Here is a 19,112-nt window from a genome sequence, read left to right on the forward strand (position 1 = left end):
GTGGAAAAGAAAAAGGTTTGGATCATTGATGTCGCCATTCCAGGTGACAGTCGCATTGACGAAAAACAACAGGAAAAACTCAGCCGCAATCAGGACCTCAAGATTGAACTTCAAAGACTCTGGCAGAAACCAGTGCAGGTGGTCCCGGTGGTGATGGGCACATTGGGTGCCGTGCCAAAAGATCTCAACCGGCATTTGGAAACAATAGACATTGACAAAATCACCATCTGCCAACTGCAAAAGGCCACCCGACTGGGATCTGCACGCATCATCCGAAAATACATCACACAGTCCTAGACACTTGGGAAGTGTTCAACTTGTGATTTTGTGATACGAAATCCAGCATATCGATCTTGTTTGCTGTGTCATAATAAAATAATAAAAATAATAAAGAGGGTTGGAAGAGACCCTTTGGGCCATTGAGTCCAATCCCCTTCTGCCTTTGGGCACCAAAAGCACAAGCAAAGCACCCCTGACAGATGGCATCCTAGCCTCAAAGATAATAATAATAATAATAATAATAATAATAATAATAATAATAATAAATCTGCACGCATCACCCAAAAATACATCACACAGTCCTAGACACTTGGGAAGTGTTCATGTGATTTTGTGATACGAAATCCAGCATGTTTATCTTGTTTGCTGTGTCATACAATAAAATAATAATAATAATAGGAAGAGAAGAACCCTTGGGTCATTTAGCCCAACCCCCTTCTTTTGTGCCGTGGGGGCCGGATAAATGGCTTCGATGGGCCGCATGTGGCCCCCAGGCCTTAGTTTGGGGACCCCTGGTCCAGGGAGTTCTGTGTGCCAAGTTTGGTCCATGCCCATCATCGGTGGAGGCCAGTTTCTCTGGTTGTGGGTGAACTACAACTCCCAGAAAGGAAGGTAAGTGTTCCCCCAAACCCCCTCAGTCATCCAATTTCGGCATGTCAGATATGTGTGCCAGTTGTGGTCCAGATCCATCAGTGTTTGGGTTCACAGTGCTCTGGATGTAGGTGAACTACAACTCCCCCAAATCAAGGTGAATTCCCCCTAAAGACCGCCAGTATTTTTTTTGCTGGTCATGGGGGCTCTGTGTGCCAAATAAGGTCCAATTCCATCTCGGGTGGAGTTAAGAGTGCTAACTGATTGCAGGTGAACTATACATCCCAGTATCTACAACTCCTATAAATCATGGTTTATTCTCCCCAAACCTCTCTCTCTAGTATGTTCAGTTGTTGATCAATTCCTCTGTTTGCTGTGTGCCACTGAAAAGAATAGGAATAGGTTATGGGAGAAGCATTGCAAATTCCACAGCAACTGAGAGTAAGAAACACTGGGATGCCTGTGGTGGAGGAAAAACAGAACATCTAGGATGAAATGGTCCCCATATGAAAGCCTTCACTTGGGTGGTGGGCTGGATGGTGTTTGTGGAGGACATTGGCAGGGCTCTTGGACATGTTCACGGCGCTCGCCATAACCTGCCATGTCATTGGAAGGAGGGCCATTGGTGCTTATGCTTCACACCAAATTTTGAATTGACAATAAACACCTCAAATAAACATCTCTTTTCAAATGGAGCTGGACAATTAAAACAAATGGTGCACCCACCTTCAAATGTTGGGTTATATGAGTGACACAGCTTCATAAAAATAAATCCACAAGGTAGTCACAAATTCAGCACTAAGAAAAATGTATTCAAATACAGTTTTTAATCCGTACTAAAATTAATAATTACGGTGAGAATCCAGCATTATTCATAAAAGTTAAATTGGCCAATATAAATTCACCTGATATCGCTACATTCAAACATTTCATTAAATGGAATGCATGGTTTCTCCCCTTCCAACTTCTCAGTAAGATTCCCTCTGGCAGGAAGCAGCCAGGCTTTGATGCTGCAAGGCCATTCAATGCTCATCAAGCTGGCCAATGGCAACATTCCCACTTGCCTCCAACAGACAAGAGTTCTTTCTCCCACCCTGGACATCATTCCACAGGGATATAAACCCCACTTGCCCCCAGGCACAACAGCCAGGCTTTGAAGCTGCAAAGCTATTCAATGTTAATCAAGCTGGCCCATTGAAACATTTACACTTGCCTCCAACAGATAAGGAGTTATTTCTCCAACTTGACATTATTCCACAGAGATATAAACGCCACTTTCCTAGTTTCCAACAGACCTCACAACCTCTGAGGATGCCATAGGTGTGGGTGAAACGTCAAGAGGGGATGCTTCTGGAACATGGCCAGACAGTCCAGAAAACTCACAGCAACACAGTGATCCCAGCCATGAAAGCCTTCGACAACACATAGATATATTTTTAAAAGGCTACATCAAGTAACATCAGCAATCCAAAGCCAATCGAAATATTAAGATAGAAAAATCCACTATAGAGCTAAATGGGATCATCTCTTGTTTTAGTTTCCTACAAAGTAACTGAAAAGTTAGACCGATTTCTTCCTAAACTCTTTTTAAAACAGGACGTGATGCAAAGTTGTTTGGCAGAAGATCTTTTTTGTTTTGTTCCTTTGCAAATATGAGCATACAATGGCATCATGACAGGAAGGGAGGATCCAGGCCCAACGCTCGCTTGAAAGTAAATACAACAAAATCCACAAAACGATGCTTTTACCGACCAAGCAAAATGCAGAAAATGCATCGTGCAAGCTTTCCAAGCATCACTGGCTTCTTCAGTTCATGACAGAAAAAATGACACTGGAAGAGATGCAGGCTGATATTTTGTACCTTTCAGACAATAAAGGTAAGGCTGTGTTGTGGATTTGGCCAACACAACTATCCTGAATTATGTTCCCAATAGAAGGGAGTCATTCCAGGCAATAGAAAGCTTTCTAACAGTCAGAATACGTGACTATGACTATGCTGTGTATTCTGGACTCTGTCATGTATTCTGGCACTGGACTATGTCAATTCAAACAACTTGTTTTTATCCACAGCTATGACTGCATCTTATGAATTTTAATGTTTGTGGCTGTAAATTCTGTGGTTTTTATACATATTTTATCTATATGTGGCACTTTGCTATATTTTGTTGGCCGCCCCGAGTCCCTTCAGGGAGATGATGGCAGGGTAGAAATAAAATTTATTATTATTATTATTACTACTACTACTACTACTACTACTACTACTACTACATTTGCTTTCAATGTCAAATCAAGCTGGATTGGCTGAATTTTAATACCAAATTTTAAAAACTGCAGCCATCTATCAAAGCTAGGTAATGTTCAAGGCACACACTCTCTCCTTCTGCACTGAAATAATGTAGGGAAACCACGATAAATCCACAGGGCTTGCCCATCGCTTGTTAGATTCCAGGTATTAGGTATTAGAGGTTATGTGCTTCTCCCATCTTCCCTACTCCTTCCAAAAAGTCACAGTACATGTTTCACTTGCTACTGGCACCAATCCAATTGTGTACAGCTGGGACGCCAAGTGCCCCAAACACTAAGATATCTGTAGCGGCCTTGTTCTGAATCAAGGCCGTGCGCATTTCGAACCCAGGACTCTCTGCTCCTAACAGCAACAACATTCCCAGGGTTCAAGCCTTACCTGATCAGAACAGGCAATCAAGGAGATATACCTCACAACCTGTGAGGATGCCTGCCATAGATGTGGGTGAAACGTCAGGAGAGAATACTTCTGGAACATAGCCATACAGCCCAGAAAACACACAGCAACTCTGTGATTCTGGCCATGAATGCCTTCAACAACACAATAAAGGAGATTCCAGAGCCTGGCTATTTCAACGTAAGGCACTGACATTGCTCCTAAAGTTACAGAACCAGCCACCAACCGCAATCCCGCACTGTCCACACTTCATTTACTTCATTTACCACCCACATCTGTCCTTCACTGGCCATGCTTTAGCCACTCGACTCTACCGCTCTCACACTTCACGGTACCCTTCCTAGCTCAACTCAACGGCCTCCTATGAACACCTTTGCTGACCACATACCAACACCCAACAGAAAAAGAAGGCTTCTTTTAAGTTGCAGAACTACACAGCAGTGGCAGACTTAAAAGGTTAAAAACATCACATTTTCTGTCGGAACTGGAAAGTTTCAAAACAGCAAAATTCTAACGTATCTGGAACGTATTACACTTGCAGGTGCGAAGAAACTTGCATCATGATCAGTTGCATCCCTGTGAGGGTTAAATTTTTGCACATTCCACTTCGCCAAAATAAAATACAAGAGGATAAAGACTTTGCCAGCTGTGTTTTCCTCTGCATCTTCCTCATAACCAAAAGCCAGATTATAATCCCCTGAAATACCAAGACACATTTAAAATCAAACCTTAGCATTAGCAAGGCCAGTAAGTGATGCCACCAATGTGGCAGGCAAGTCGGTGGCACGTTTTGTCCTGATCGGCAAAACACGTCTGTAGAGGCGTTTGGATGAACGGACTTCCTGCCAATTCTGATCAGGGAGAGGGAGAGAAAGACTGACTGAAATTCAGAACACCCTGCAGTGCAACAGTTCTCAGCACCAGAATGAAATTATTCCATGGCAGAACAGCCTTCACAATTTTAAACACAAAATAATATCTCAATGAATACAGTGAGCAGAAGAAACCAACACACAAGGCTGCAAGGCTTCCGCACTGTTTTGGCACTCTTGTCGGCCCCCGGAGTTCTGTGATGGGAGGATGACACCGATTCATGTGATCGAATTCTTCTTCTTCCAAAACAGAGATCTCAGTGTTTTCCAGACACTCCTTCGTGGCTTGGACCGCTTCTCCAGTGCCACCACCGCTTCCTTCTCCTTCCTCCGGATTTCCCGGACCAGCGTATGGAAGACGTCGTCGATATAGTAGCGAAAGGCCGCGGAAGTTTCAAAGAACGGGCAACCAAACTCTTGCGCCAAGGCTGAGCCATCTTCCTTGGAGACCTGGCCACAGGAAATTAATAATAATAATCATAATCATAATAAAACTTTATTTATACCCCGCCACCATCTCCCCAACGGGGACTCGGGGCGGCTTACATGGGGCCATGCCCAGAACCATACAATATAACAAAATATAAAACAACACATCATAACAATTTAACAATACAATAAATAATAACATACATTACAACCCAAAATTCAGAAAAAGCAATAAAAACCAGGGAGGGCCACATGAACACTAAGTTAAAACTCGGGTGAGAAAGGCATATGAATAAAACCACGGGGAACAGGGACATAAAATAGTGGAACAGTCTAAAGGATAGATATCCAAGGGGAATAACTGAAGAAAGATATGACAGTTACTCTCCAAAGGCACACCGGAAGAGCCATGTTTTTAAGTCTTTCTTAAAGGCTAGTACAGTGGGGGCCTGCCAAATCTCAATGGGCAGTGAATTCCACATAATAATAATAATAATAATAATAATAATAATAATAATAATAATAATAATAATAATAATAATTTTATTTTTGTATCCCGCCACCATCTCCCTGAAGAGACTCAGGGCAGCTAACACGGGGCCAAGCCCAAACAATCACAATAAAACGAAATAAAATACATATAAGACACACGGCAACATCCAATAAAATGCTTAAAAATATCAAAATAAAACTGGTCAGAGCAATAGAGAAATGGGAAGTTCTTGTACAATAGCACATCTACTTCTAAATTCTTGAGATTCATGCAGTCTCACAATGCTGGAAAGATAGTACTTTGCTCCAGCACATGAGTTCCTGAGCTCATCCTCAACCTCCATCCTTCCCCTGATTTTCTGAGGATGTCTGCCATAGATGTGGGCAAAACGTCAGAATAGAATGCTTCTGGAACATGGAACAGTCTGTATTGGCCTCTCTTTTTTTAAAAAAAGCCAACCAACACTCTCCCTTTGCAAATTAAAAAGAATATTATAATAAGGGTTAAAAGCATTTCTCACCTGTCTCAACTGGGTTAGATCAGATTTGTTGCCCACGAGGACCACTGGAGTCTCATCCGTACGCCGGACACGGTAAATGAGTTGCTTGAACTCGCGCACCTCGTGGAAGCTCCGCCAGTCAGTGATTGAGTAGCACAGGATGAATCCTTCGCCTGCCCTCATGTACTGGTCTCTCATAGCAGTAAATTCCGCCTGAGAAGGGAGAACGGAGAGAATCGAGAGTTAGAACAACATCAAGTCAGAATCTCCTATTCTCAACACTGTTATTTTTGCAGCACATCAAAAATATAACTTTAGTTTGGGATTAGAAATAAGTCTGACATGCAATTTCTTAATAGCTCCACCATTTAGTCCTGATGCTCACTGATGTATTTTATGAATGTTATTTTACTGTTATTGTTTTAATTACCGTATATACTCGAGTATAAGCCAACCCGAATATAAGCCGAGGCACCTCATTTTACCACAAAAAAAACCCTGGGAAAACATTGACTCGAGTATAAGCCGAGAGTGGTACATATCAGAAATAAAAATAGATACTAATAAAATTACATTAATTGAGGCATCAGTAGGTTAAATGTTTTTGAATATTTACATCACACTCTAATCTAAGATAAGACTGTCCAACTCTGATCAAATTATTATTCTCATCTTCTTCAATGTAAATGTGCTTACGTATCCTTTTAATAGTAATAATAGAGTAAAATAATACATGTAATAATAATAATAAATACAGGGAAATACAAGTTATAATAAATAGAGTAAAATAATATATGCAATAATAATAATAATAATAATAACAATAATAATAATATCTGTGTGAAACAATAAATGTATTAATAATAAAAAATGGAGTAAAATAAATGTAATAGTAGCAACAATAATAGAGAAAAATAATAAATGTAATAGTAGCAACAATAATAGAGAAAAATAATAAATGTACCATACATTCTCGAGTATAAGCTGACCCAAATATAAGCCAACCAGGACCCTCACCCGAGTATAAGCCGAGGGGGGCTTTTTCAGTCTATAAAAACTAGGCTTATACTCGAGTATATACAGTATATATGCTGTTGTATTGTTTTATCTGTTAATTGGGCTTGGTCCCTATGTGAACCACTCCGAGTCCCCTCAGGGAGATGGAAGCAGGTTATAAATAAAGTTTTATTATTATTATATTATTATTATTATTATTAATATTAATGCTATTGTCTTTGGTCAGGATGATGGAAAATACATCTTTAATCTCTTGTATGTTGGGGTGAGATGCATTATTTGTAGATTTCTTGTATTCTTAGCATGTTGTATAATTTGTTATCACGTCTCACTACGCTGTTCGTATACCAATAAAGATTTTAAAACCCACAGAGAAAACAGTGACCTTAGAGCAGGCTTCTTTCAAGAGGACAGCAAGATAATGTATCAAAGTGCACTGAATGCAGAAAATTCAAAGTGATGAGTACATACCTGGCCTGCTGTGTCCAAAATATCAAGGTTAGCAGGCTCATCATCAATTCTTATCCGCATTTTGTAAGCATCCTCTATAGAAAAAAAAAAATGGGTGAAGCACTCAGTATATCCATTAGCAACAACATATGCAAAGGACAACCATCCAAATACAAACATATGAATTTGGGGACTTCCACCCATGACTCACAGACACCTCGAGAAGAAGAGAACTGAGGTATTTACAGACTAGAGCAATGTCTGCTTTCTGTAATAAGCTTATTTATTATTTATTTATTTAATACATTTATATTCCACCCTTCTCACCCCGAAGACTCAGAGCGGCTTACAAATTAAATTTACATACAATTTATATTATTAGCATAACACAATACTGGCAATAAATTACCATATTGTACTATATCTATATATTGTAATATTATTAATAATGATGCCGGTTTTCTTTAGCGGTATTTCCACATATTATTTTTGTACTAGGACAATTTTTAAAATGCATTGATTGCTTTAATGTATGTTCTTGTAAACCTCACAATAATAATAATAATAACAACAACAACAACTTTATTTTTCTATCCTGCTTCCATCTCCGCACAGGGACTCAGGGCAGCTAACACAGGGCAAAAGCCCGAAGACAATAAAAATAAAATAGAATAAGACAGAATAAAACAGCAAGTGAAGATCAATATGGCTGGGGCCTATATACTTTTACGGTTCTACAGGACTGATGCTTTGGGATTGGAAAGATGAACACCCATCAGCCATCCATCAAGGCTTACTAGCTCTTTCTATTCTAGATACATAGGAGTGTGTATTTAATACAGGCCAACTTCAAGGAAAAAAATATACCAGGGTGTATGTATATATGGCTGTTATCTTGTATTAATATTCATATCCTATGCACCCAAGTGGCAGAAGGAGGAAAGAGGAGGCACACTCACCAATCCCAAAATCTCTTTTATTTGTTGTCCCTTATTTCTCATTTTTCTTTTCCAAGTGCTTTGTTGTGACACATGAGGTGGGTTGTATTATATGTTTATTTTCTCTCTCCATAAGGAGACTCAAAGTGACTCACAATTAAAAGCACTGAAATACAACTTCAAATATAAAAATATACAAGTATTTAAAACAGTATTGAACATCATTAAAAGCATATAAGACCACAGCAGCCCCTGACAATCTTAAAAACCTTCTTCTTTAAAAGTGTCTTTTGTTTAGAAGTATTTCAAGATATTAATTTGGCCCTAGATCTTGTTCTTAACTTGGGGACTGCCTGTTTGTATGTATGGATACAGATAAGTATATGTATAATTCTATCCTGAATTTTATTAGGTCCCTTTTATTTGGGTATTTTAACTGATGATATTTTTATATTGCTGCTGCAGTCCCGTCCCCCCCCCCCCCCACCAATGAAGTCGACCAAATTGTAGTTGGTGGTTGATTGATATTATTACCGCTGTATTAACTCCTGTTTTATTGCCTTGCTGTGTTTTATTTTTTGTATATTGTGCAATATATTTATGCTGTTGTTTTTGTAAATTATGCTGGTTGGGCCTTGCCCCATGTGAGCCGCCCCGGGTCCCCGTGGGGAGATGGTAGTGGGGTATAAAGTTTTATTATTATTATATAAACACTGTTAGCTTATATGAATATCCATATGCTATGCACTCAGTGGCAGGAGGCACACTCACCAATGGTGGGGTCATGGTCTTCTGGGAAGCGATGACTAATGAACTGCATGGTCATAGCTATCAAGAAAACAGATGTATTTTAATATATGGCTCCAAAGAAGAGAAGAGGGATGCCATGGAGAACCCGACCCAACACTCCACAAAGTCATAGAATCATAAAATAGAGTTGGAAGTGCCCACGTGGGCCATCTAGTCCAACCCCAATCAGCAATTCAGGAAAAGCACAATCGAAGTACCCGACAGGTTTATTTACAGTATTTATATTCCGTCCTTCTCACCCCGAAGGGGACTCAGGGCGGATCACAATATACACATAATTGGCAAATGTTCAATGCCATATACACATAGAACAGAGACAGACATAGAGGCAATTTAATCTTCTCCAGCTTCCAGCTTCCTTGGGGTATGCTCGATTCCGGCCACAGGGGGGAGCAGCTTTCAATTTAGAGAATTTCCAGAAAACAGAAAGTTTCTTATTAAAGCTACCAGAAAAAAGGGGAGGGGACCTTGTGTGAAAGATTCTTCTAAAATCTTCCCTGTTTAGGCAAGATACCACCTCATAGTCTATGTAGACTATCAATATAACAATAGGAATAACTCATTTCCAACAAACATGCATCTAATAGAACACAAACCCTCTGATTTACTGTTCTCTACAATATCGTGATGTTATAAAGCCTTCAGACACATGGATAGTACCATATCTGTATATGACAGCTGGACCAGAAACTATAGATCAGTGGCCATCTATCCTCTGTTTAAAAGCTTTCACTTAAGCGACTGAGGGGGTAAAGGAAGGGGCCTGAGGCTGTGAGGAATGGTGGGAGTTGAAGGCCAAAACACCTGCAGGGCCCCAAGTTGGGCCAGGCTTGCTCTATTCCCTCCCTCAAGTCACTAATAAAGAGGCTGGGTTCGAGACTACAACTCCCACAAGCCCCAGCGGGCTTGACCAACAGCTGGGAATTCTGGGAGATGGTCCAAAACACATTGGATACAGTTATGGGATCCAAGACATTTAAGGTACTTATTGATACGGGTTAAAGAAAATTATTAAACTGGTTTGGAAATTTAACACCAGTAAAGGTAGCAAACATCAATAAAAATGCCACAAAAAACTGTTGGGAGAGGTTGCCAGGAGGTGGGCACATATATACATATGTGGTGGCAATGTAAATGTGTAAATGAATTTTGGGGGAAGGTATATAGAGAAATAGAAGCTATAATGGATATGAAGATAGGAAATAGTGCAAGTACAGTAGAGTCTCACTTATCCAACACTCGCTTATCCAATGTTCTGGATTATCCAATGCATTTTTGTAGTTAATGTTTTCAATAATCATGATATTTTGGAGCTAAATTCATAAATACAGTAATTACTACATAGCATTACTGCGTATTGAACTACTTTTTCTGTCAAATTTGTTGTATAACATGATGTTTTGGTGCTTAATTTGTAAAATCATAACCTAATTTGATGTTTAATAGGCTTTTCCTTAATCTCTCCTTATTATCCAACATATTGGTTTATCCAATGTTCTGCCGGCCCGTTTACGTTGGATAAGCGAGACTCTACTGTATTGCTTTGTTGTCATTATATAATGTTAAGAATCTGAAAAAAACAAGGACGCAATAAATGACATGCTAACTGCAGCAAGGTTGTTGATAGCAAGGAACTGGAAAGGTAAAATTAATATACAAATCGAAGAATGGTATAAAGAAAATTCGTTGAGAATGGTTTAAAAAAATAGATGGGAAATTGCCTCCACAAGAAGAAATGGTATTTTGGAAAGAGAATGTAAATTGAAGTGGTTCGGGGGCAGGGGTACAAAAGTGAATAAAACCACATACAAGATATATATACAGTAGAGTCTCACTTATCCAACACTCGCTTATCCAATGTTCTGGATTATCCAACGCACTTTTGTAGTCAATGTTTTCAATACATCGTGATATTTTGGTGCTAAATTCGTAAATACAGCAATTACTACATAGCATTACTGTGTATTGAACTACTTTTTCTTTCAAATTTGTTGTACAACATGATGGTTTGGAGCTTAATTTGTAAAATCATAACGTAATTTGATGTTTAATAGGCTTTTCCTTAACCTCTCCTTATTATCCAACATATTCGCTTATCCAACGTTCTGCCGGCCTGTTTACGTTGGATAAGCAAGACTCTACTGTACATATACTGTATAGTTCAGTGATGGCCAACCTATGACACGCGTGTCAGCATTAACACGCCTAGCCATTTTTCCTGACAGGCTGCCACATGCAGATTGATTGGGTGACTATGTATTTTGTGGCCAAATTTGGTGTGATTTGGTCCAGTGGTTTTGTTGTTTACTCCATGGGAATTATGCACATTACATTTATATATGTGCGTGCGTGTGTGTATAATTATATCATTCTATTATTATTCTATTATTATTGTAATATATTATCATATTATTACTATTATATTATTATTATATTATTTATTATTCATGACTACATTGAAACTAGGATAGAGAGAAATCAGTGTGGAAGCTGCAAGAGGTACCATAGGTCGTTGTACATGGAAATAATGGTAGTAAATAGTTGTTGATTAATTAAATACAGTTATATATTACAATTATTTTTTTGGTGAATTTTGACACACCAAGCGCAAAAGGTTGCCCATCATTGGTATAGTTGATGCAATGAATTAAGTGTGAAATATAAGAGTATGGAAGGTACTGATGATTGATGTATTTTAAGAAAACAAATAAAAAATAAATAAATTAATTAAAAAATGAAATAAAACAAACACTCCCTCTCAAGCCGCCGCCGCCCCCTGGAGGTCGAAAGAGGAAGGCCTCAGCAACAGGCCTCGAGTTGCTGAGGGAGCCAAGGGCCGACGTACCACTCTTCCCGACGCCGCCGGCGCCCAGCATCACCAGCTTGTACTCGCGAGGCGGAGGAGGGGCAGTCCCGCCGCAGGCCGCGCCAGCGGAGACCCCCTTCGGCCCCGCCGCCGCCTCCATCGCGCCCGGCCCGGCTCACTCCCGCCGCCTCCGCCTCCGACGCTTCCTCATCTTCCCGCCCACCGCTAACAAAATGGCGCCGGCGTGACAAAGTTCTCCAGCCGCCCCGAGGGGGGAGGAGCCAGCCGCAGTGGCCACGCCCCCTCCATCCTCCGCCCAAAGAGGCTCAGGACCAGCCTTCGGGAATTCGGCCCGCACTTCCGGTTGGAAAAGAAACCAATGCCAACAGCAGGCTTCTTTCCATGATGTCTCAATCAATCAATCTGTCTTGATTGATGGATGTATCTGTCTCTCGATTTCGACGCATCGGTGCTTGTTGCTGCTGCTCAGTCGTTTAGTCGTCTCCTTGTGTTACCCCAGGAACTATTATTATTATTACTAGCTGTGCCCGGCCACGCGTTGCTGTGGCAAAGTCTGGTGGTATGGGAAATAAAGTATTGAATTGGTGGTAGTTGAGGTAAAGGGTCAAGGTTTTCCCCTGGCATTAAGTCCAGTTGTGTCCGACTGCACACTGAATTGAATCATATGGCAGTGTGGAGTCAAGATAATTCAGTTCAAAGCTGATAATATAAGATTATAAATGGGTTATATAGCTGTGTGGAAGGGCCTTGATTCTACACTGCCATATAATCCAGTTCAAATCTGAAACTGATGGTCAGCTGCCTGTCCCTCCCATCCAAAAAAAAAAAAGTTGCTATCCTGAGCTGGAATTACAGCAGAGCCACTACCTAGAAAAGTGAAAGTAAGTTTTTTTGCAAATATCCTTAAATTTTGTTTCATGCTACTGGGTGCTGGTAACAGCAAATCTATTATATTGTCTCCTTATAATACAGTTTGTAATAATCTTCAGAAGACTATACAAGAAGCAACTAAACCTGAAGAAGGGACACCCATCCTGAAACAAGGACATAGAATACCCCGGGAACCCTTGTTGTTTTTTGCTGTTGCTTTCTTTGAATATACATTCTGAAGACTCTTTCTTGCTTGGGACTTTGATAATTTGTTTAAAGGGTACAACCCTCATTTATAAAGATCATCAATTGAGATGCTTTTTCTACCAAGCTTCAAGACAACACTGAATACTGAGTTTTAACCTCAGTTTATGAACTCCTTTATTTTGGCAATATATAAACATGAATGCTATGTTTGCTATAATGCTGTGAAATAGTTTATATAATGCTGTAAAATAGTTTATATATGTGCCTTGGTGATTATACGTTTCCTACTTCGTTTCTATTATATACTGTGTGTAACAGGACAACCTTTCTCCCATCCTTTTTGCCTTGTTTTTATTTATGTTGCACTTTGAAATGGTCATATGACTGGTCAAACAAATAAATTATTATTATTATTATTATTATTATTATTATTATTAAGAAATAGGGAATTCAAGAGCTTTTTGTGAATGACAGTTCAAATCTGATAATCTGTATTTTATAGGCCTAAGTGAGGCCTAACTGCCTGTCCCCTGGACTGAGTGGGTTGCTAGGAGACCAAGTGGGCGGAGCTTAGCCTTCTAACTGGCAGCAATTGGATAAAAACAATTATTCCTCTCCCTCTAATTAGGACTTTATTTTCTTTTTGTTGTATGAACGTAGAGGCATGGATGAGGGGTTGTGCTGCTAAGTTTAGTGTTTCTGGGACGTGTAGTTTTGTTGTTTTGTCCTAGGCCGAAATTTCATTACCCTTTTATATATATAGACTAGCTGTGCCCGGCCACGCGTTGCTGTGGCGAAGTCTGGTGGTATGGGAAATAAAGTATTGAGGAATTGGTGGTAGTTAAGGTCAAGGGTAAAGGTTTTCCCCAGACATTAAGTCCAGTCGTGTCTGACTCTGGGGGTTGGTGCTCATCTCCATTTCTAAGCCGAAGAGCCGGCGTTGTCCGTAGACTCCTCCAAGGTCATGTGGGATGACTACATGGAGCAGCGCTACCTTCCCGCCGGAGCAGTACCTATTGATGCACTCACATTTGCATGTTTTCGAACTTCTGGGTTGGCAGAAGCTGGGGCTAACAGTGGGGGCTCTCTCCGCTCCCCCAATTCAAACCTGTGGCCTTTCAGTCCAGAAGTTCAGCAGCTCAGCGCTTTAACACGCTGCGCCATCAGGGGATATTATTTCCTAAAGGTTGTGAATATACAATATTTCTGATTGGTTTTTTTTTGTTTGTTGGAGGCAAGTATGAATGCTGCAATTAGGAAAAATGATTAGGATGTAATGGCCTTGCAGCTTTAAAGCCTGGCTGTTTCCTCCCTGAGTGAATTTTTTGTTGGGAGGTGTTAGCTGGCCCTGATTGTTTCCTGTCTGGAATTCCCTTGTTTTCAGAGTGGTGTTGTTTGCGATATTTTATGTGCTTCTACTGTCTGTGGCCCTGAGAAAACAGAGGATTTTCCAGACTTTGATGATGGGAATACTTTGTTGGGAGGTGTTAGCTGGCCCTGATTGTTTCATGTCTGGAATTCCCTTGTTTTCAGAGTGATGTTGTTTGTGATATTTTATGTGCTTCTACTGGCTGTGGCCCTGAGAAAACAGGATTTGCCAGACTTTGATGATGGGAATACTTTGTTGGGAGGTGTTAGCTGGCCCTGATTGTTTCCTGTGTGGAATTCCCCTGTTTATTTACTGTCCTGGTTTTAGAGATTATATTGTTCTGCATTATTCTATCCCAGTAATTATTTCATATTAAAGAAGAATCTCACTTATCCAACATTCGCTTATACAATGTTCTGGATTATCCAACGCAGTCTGCCTTTTCATAATCAATGTTTTTGTAGTCAGTGTTTTAAACTCATTGTGATATTTTAGTGGTAAATTTGTAAATACAGTACAGTAGAGTCTCACTTATCCAACATAAACGGGCCGGCAGAACATTGGATAAGCGAATATGTTGGATAATGAGGAATTAAGGATAACCCTATTAAACATCAAATTAAGTTATGATTTTACAAATTAAGCACCAAAACATCATGTTAGACAACAAATTTGGCAGAAAAAGTAGTTCAGTACACAGTAATGCTATATAGTAATTACTGTATTTATGAATTTAGCACCAAAATATCACAATATATTGAAAGCATTGACTACAAAAATGCGTTGAATAATCCAGAACGTTGGATAAGCGAGTGTTGGATAAGTGAGACTCTACTGTAAATACTACATAGCATTACTGCGCATGGAACTACTTTTTCTGTCAAATGTGTTGCATAATATGATGTTTTGGTGCTTAATTTGTATAACGATTACCTAATTTGATGTTTAATTGGCTTTTCCTGAATCCCTTCTTATTATCCAACATATTCACTTATCCTGCCGGCCTGTTTATGTTGGATAAGTGAGACTCTACTGTATATTTCTAATCTTATATTATCTGCTCAGAACTGTATTATATGAGGCCCCTTCTTCACAGCTGTATAAAATGCACACTGAAGTGGATTATATGGCAGTGTGGAGTCAAGATAATCCAGTGCAAAGCAGATAATATAAGATTATAAATGGGTTATATAGCTGTGTGGAAGGGCCTTGATTCTACACTGCCATATAATCCAGTTCAAATCTGAAACTGATGGTCAGCTGCCTGTCCCTCCCATCCAAAAAAAAAAAAGTTGCTATCCTGAGCTGGAATTACAGCAGAGCCACTACCTAGAAAAGTGAAAGTAAGTTTTTTTGCAAATATCCTTAAATTTTGTTTCATGCTACTGGGTGCTGGTAACAGCAAATCTATTATATTGTCTCCTTATAATACAGTTTGTAATAATCTTCAGAAGACTATACAAGAAGCAACTAAACCTGAAGAAGGGACACCCATCCTGAAACAAGGACATAGAATACCCCGGGAACCCTTGTTGTTTTTTGCTGTTGCTTTCTTTGAATATACATTCTGAAGACTCTTTCTTGCTTGGGACTTTGATAATTTGTTTAAAGGGTACAACCCTCATTTATAAAGATCATCAATTGAGATGCTTTTTCTACCAAGCTTCAAGACAACACTGAATACTGAGTTTTAACCTCAGTTTATGAACTCCTTTATTTTGGCAATATATAAACATGAATGCTATGTTTGCTATAATGCTGTGAAATAGTTTATATAATGCTGTAAAATAGTTTATATATGTGCCTTGGTGATTATACGTTTGCTACTTCGTTTCTATTATATACTGTGTGTAACAGGACAACCTTTCTCCCATCCTTTTTGCCTTGTTTTTATTTATGTTGCACTTTGAAATGGTCATATGACTGGTCAAACAAATAAATTATTATTATTATTATTATTATTATTATTATTATTATTATTATTATTAAGAAATAGGGAATTCAAGAGCTTTTTGTGAATGACAGTTCAAATCTGATAATCTGTATTTTATAGGCCTAAGTGAGGCCTAACTGCCTGTCCCCTGGACTGAGTGGGTTGCTAGGAGACCAAGTGGGCGGAGCTTAGCCTTCTAACTGGCGGCAATTGGATAAAAACAATTATTCCTCTCCCTCTAATTAGGACTTTATTTTCTTTTTGTTGTATGAACCTAGAGGCATGGATGAGGGGTTGTGCTGCTAAGTTTAGTGTTTCTGGGACGTGTAGTTTTGTTGTTTTGTCCTAGGCCGAAATTTCATTACCCTTTTATATATATAGACTAGCTGTGAGCCTTGAGTCTATATTGCCATATAATCCAGTTAAAATCTGATAATCTGTGGAAGAGGCCTAAGTGAGGCCTAACTGTGCCTGTCCCTTGGGCTGAGTAGGTTGCTAGGAGACAAAGTGGGTGGAACTTAGCCTTCTAACTGGCAGCAATTGGATAAAAACTATTATTCCTCTCCCTGTAATTAGGATTTTCTTTTTCTTTTTGTTGTATCAACCTAGAGCCGTGAATGATGGGTTGTGTTGTCAAATTTCGAGGTTGGGGAGCCTGTAGTTTTGTTGTTTTGTCCGCTGCCCTGATGCCATCACTCTTTTATATATATAGACTAGCTGTGCCCGGCCACGCGTTGCTGTGGCGAAGTATGGTGGTATGGGAAATAAAGTATTGAGGAATTGGTGGTAGTTAAGGTCAAGGGTAAAGGTTTTCCCCTGACGTTAAGTCCAGTCGTGTCTGACGCTGGAGGTTGGTGCTCATCTCCTTTTCTAAGCCGAAGAGCTGGCGTTGTCCGTAGACTCCTCCAAGGTCATGTGGGATGACTACATGGAGCGGCGTTACCTTCCCTCCGGAGCAGTACCTATTGATGCACTCACATTTGCATGTTTTCGAACTTCTGGGTTGGCAGAAGCTAGGGCTAACAGTGGGGGCTCTCTCCGCTCCCCCAATTCAAACCTGTGGCCTTTCAGTCCAGAAGTTCAGCAGCTCAGCGCTTTAACACACTGCGCCATCAGGGGATATTATTTCCTAAAGGTTGTGAATATACAATATTTCTGATTGGTTTTTTTTTGTTTGTTGGAGGCAAGTATGAATGCTGCAATTAGGAAAAATGATTAGGATGTAATGGCCTTGCAGCTTTAAAGCCTGGCTGTTTCCTCCCTGAGTGAATTTTTTGTTGGGAGGTGTTAGCTGGCCCTGATTGTTTCACGTCTGGAATTCCCTTGTTTTCAGAGTGATGTTGTTTGTGATATTTTATGTGCTTCTACTGTCTGTGGCCCTGAGAAAACAGGATTTGCCAGACTTTGATGATGGGAATACTTTGTTGGGAGGTGTTAGCTGGCCCTGATTGTTTCCTGTGTGGAATTCCCCTGTTTATTTACTGTCCTGGTTTTAGAGATTATATTGTTCTGCATTATTCTATCCCAGTAATTATTTCATATTAAAGAAGAATCTCACTTATCCAACATTCGCTTATACAATGTTCTGGATTATCCAACGCAGTCTGCCTTTTCATAATCAATGTTTTTGTAGTCAGTGTTTTAAACTCATTGTGATATTTTAGTGGTAAATTTGTAAATACAGTACAGTAGAGTCTCACTTATCCAACATAAACGGGCCGGCAGAACATTGGATAAGCGAATATGTTGGATAATGAGGAATTAAGGATAACCCTATTAAACATCAAATTAAGTTATGATTTTACAAATTAAGCACCAAAACATCATGTTAGACAACAAATTTGTCAGAAAAAGTAGTTCAGTACACAGTAATGCTATATAGTAATTACTGTATTTATGAATTTAGCACCAAAATATCACAATATATTGAAAGCATTGACTACAAAAATGCGTTGAATAATCCAGAACGTTGGATAAGCGAGTGTTGGATAAGTGAGACTCTACTGTAAATACTACATAGCATTACTGCGCATGGAACTACTTTTTCTGTCAAATTTGTTGTATAATATGATGTTTTGGTGCTTAATTTGTATAACGATTACCTAATTTGATGTTTAATTGGCTTTTCCTGAATCCCTTCTTATTATCCAACATATTCACTTATCCTGCCGGCCTGTTTACGTTGGATAAGTGAGACTCTACTGTATATTGATAATCTTAAATTATCTGCTTATAACTGGATTATATGAGGCCCCTTCTTCACAGCTGTATAAAATGCACACTGAAGTGGATTATATGGCAGTGTGGAGTCAAGATAATCCAGTGCAAAGCAGATAATATAAGATTATAAATGGGTTATATAGCTGTGTTGAAGGGCCTTGAGTCTACACTGCCATATAATCCAGTGCAAATTAGATAATCCGTGGAAGAAGTCTAAGTGAGGCCTAAATCTGCCTGTCCCCTAACTGAAACCTGGCTGTCCCTTGGTTGCTAGGCAACCAAGTAGGCAGAGATTAGCCCTCTAAACTGGCAGCAATTGGATAAAAAAATTATTGCTCTCCCTCTAATTAGGACTTTATTTTTCTTTTCTTTTTGTTGTATCAACCTTGAGGCGTGGATGATGGGTTGTGTTGTCAAATTTTGAGGTTGGGGGGCCTGTACTTTTGTTGTTTTGTGAATTGCCGTGATGCCATCACTCGTTTATATATATAGATTATGAAGCTGATGGGTTGAGTCACGTCTGGAGATCTGGTTAAGCCTGGAAGCTTTTGACACTGTTGACATTTTGTTCAGGTCTGAATAATAAGAAGAGCAACCCCAGGAACCA

At 39.5% G+C, this 19,112-nt stretch overlaps 1 protein-coding gene and 1 long non-coding RNA gene across 2 annotated transcripts; one reads left to right on the forward strand and one right to left on the reverse strand.

The window, feature by feature from the left end:
- Nucleotides 1-1,678: 1,678 nt before the first annotated feature.
- Nucleotides 1,679-12,136, reverse strand: rit1 (Ras like without CAAX 1). Its single transcript, XM_003227735.4, has 5 exons — nt 11,925-12,136; nt 9,041-9,097; nt 7,353-7,426; nt 5,886-6,077; nt 1,679-4,893 (listed from the first exon to the last, which is right to left on the reverse strand). The coding sequence occupies exons 1-5, from the start codon at nt 12,043-12,045 to the stop codon at nt 4,663-4,665; spliced, it is 675 nt and encodes a 224-aa protein (XP_003227783.1). The 5' UTR covers nt 12,046-12,136; the 3' UTR covers nt 1,679-4,662.
- A 43-nt stretch (nt 12,137-12,179) lies between these two features.
- LOC134294290 (uncharacterized) lies at nt 12,180-16,307 on the forward strand. Its single transcript, XR_010001236.1, has 2 exons — nt 12,180-12,787; nt 12,879-16,307. It is a non-coding gene; the product is annotated as an uncharacterized LOC134294290 (long non-coding RNA).
- The last annotated feature ends 2,805 nt before the right edge of the window (nt 16,308-19,112 follow it).

Source organism: Anolis carolinensis, unplaced genomic scaffold, assembly GCF_035594765.1.
Source record: "Anolis carolinensis isolate JA03-04 unplaced genomic scaffold, rAnoCar3.1.pri scaffold_14, whole genome shotgun sequence".
Classification (NCBI taxonomy): Eukaryota; Metazoa; Chordata; class Lepidosauria; order Squamata; family Dactyloidae; genus Anolis; species Anolis carolinensis.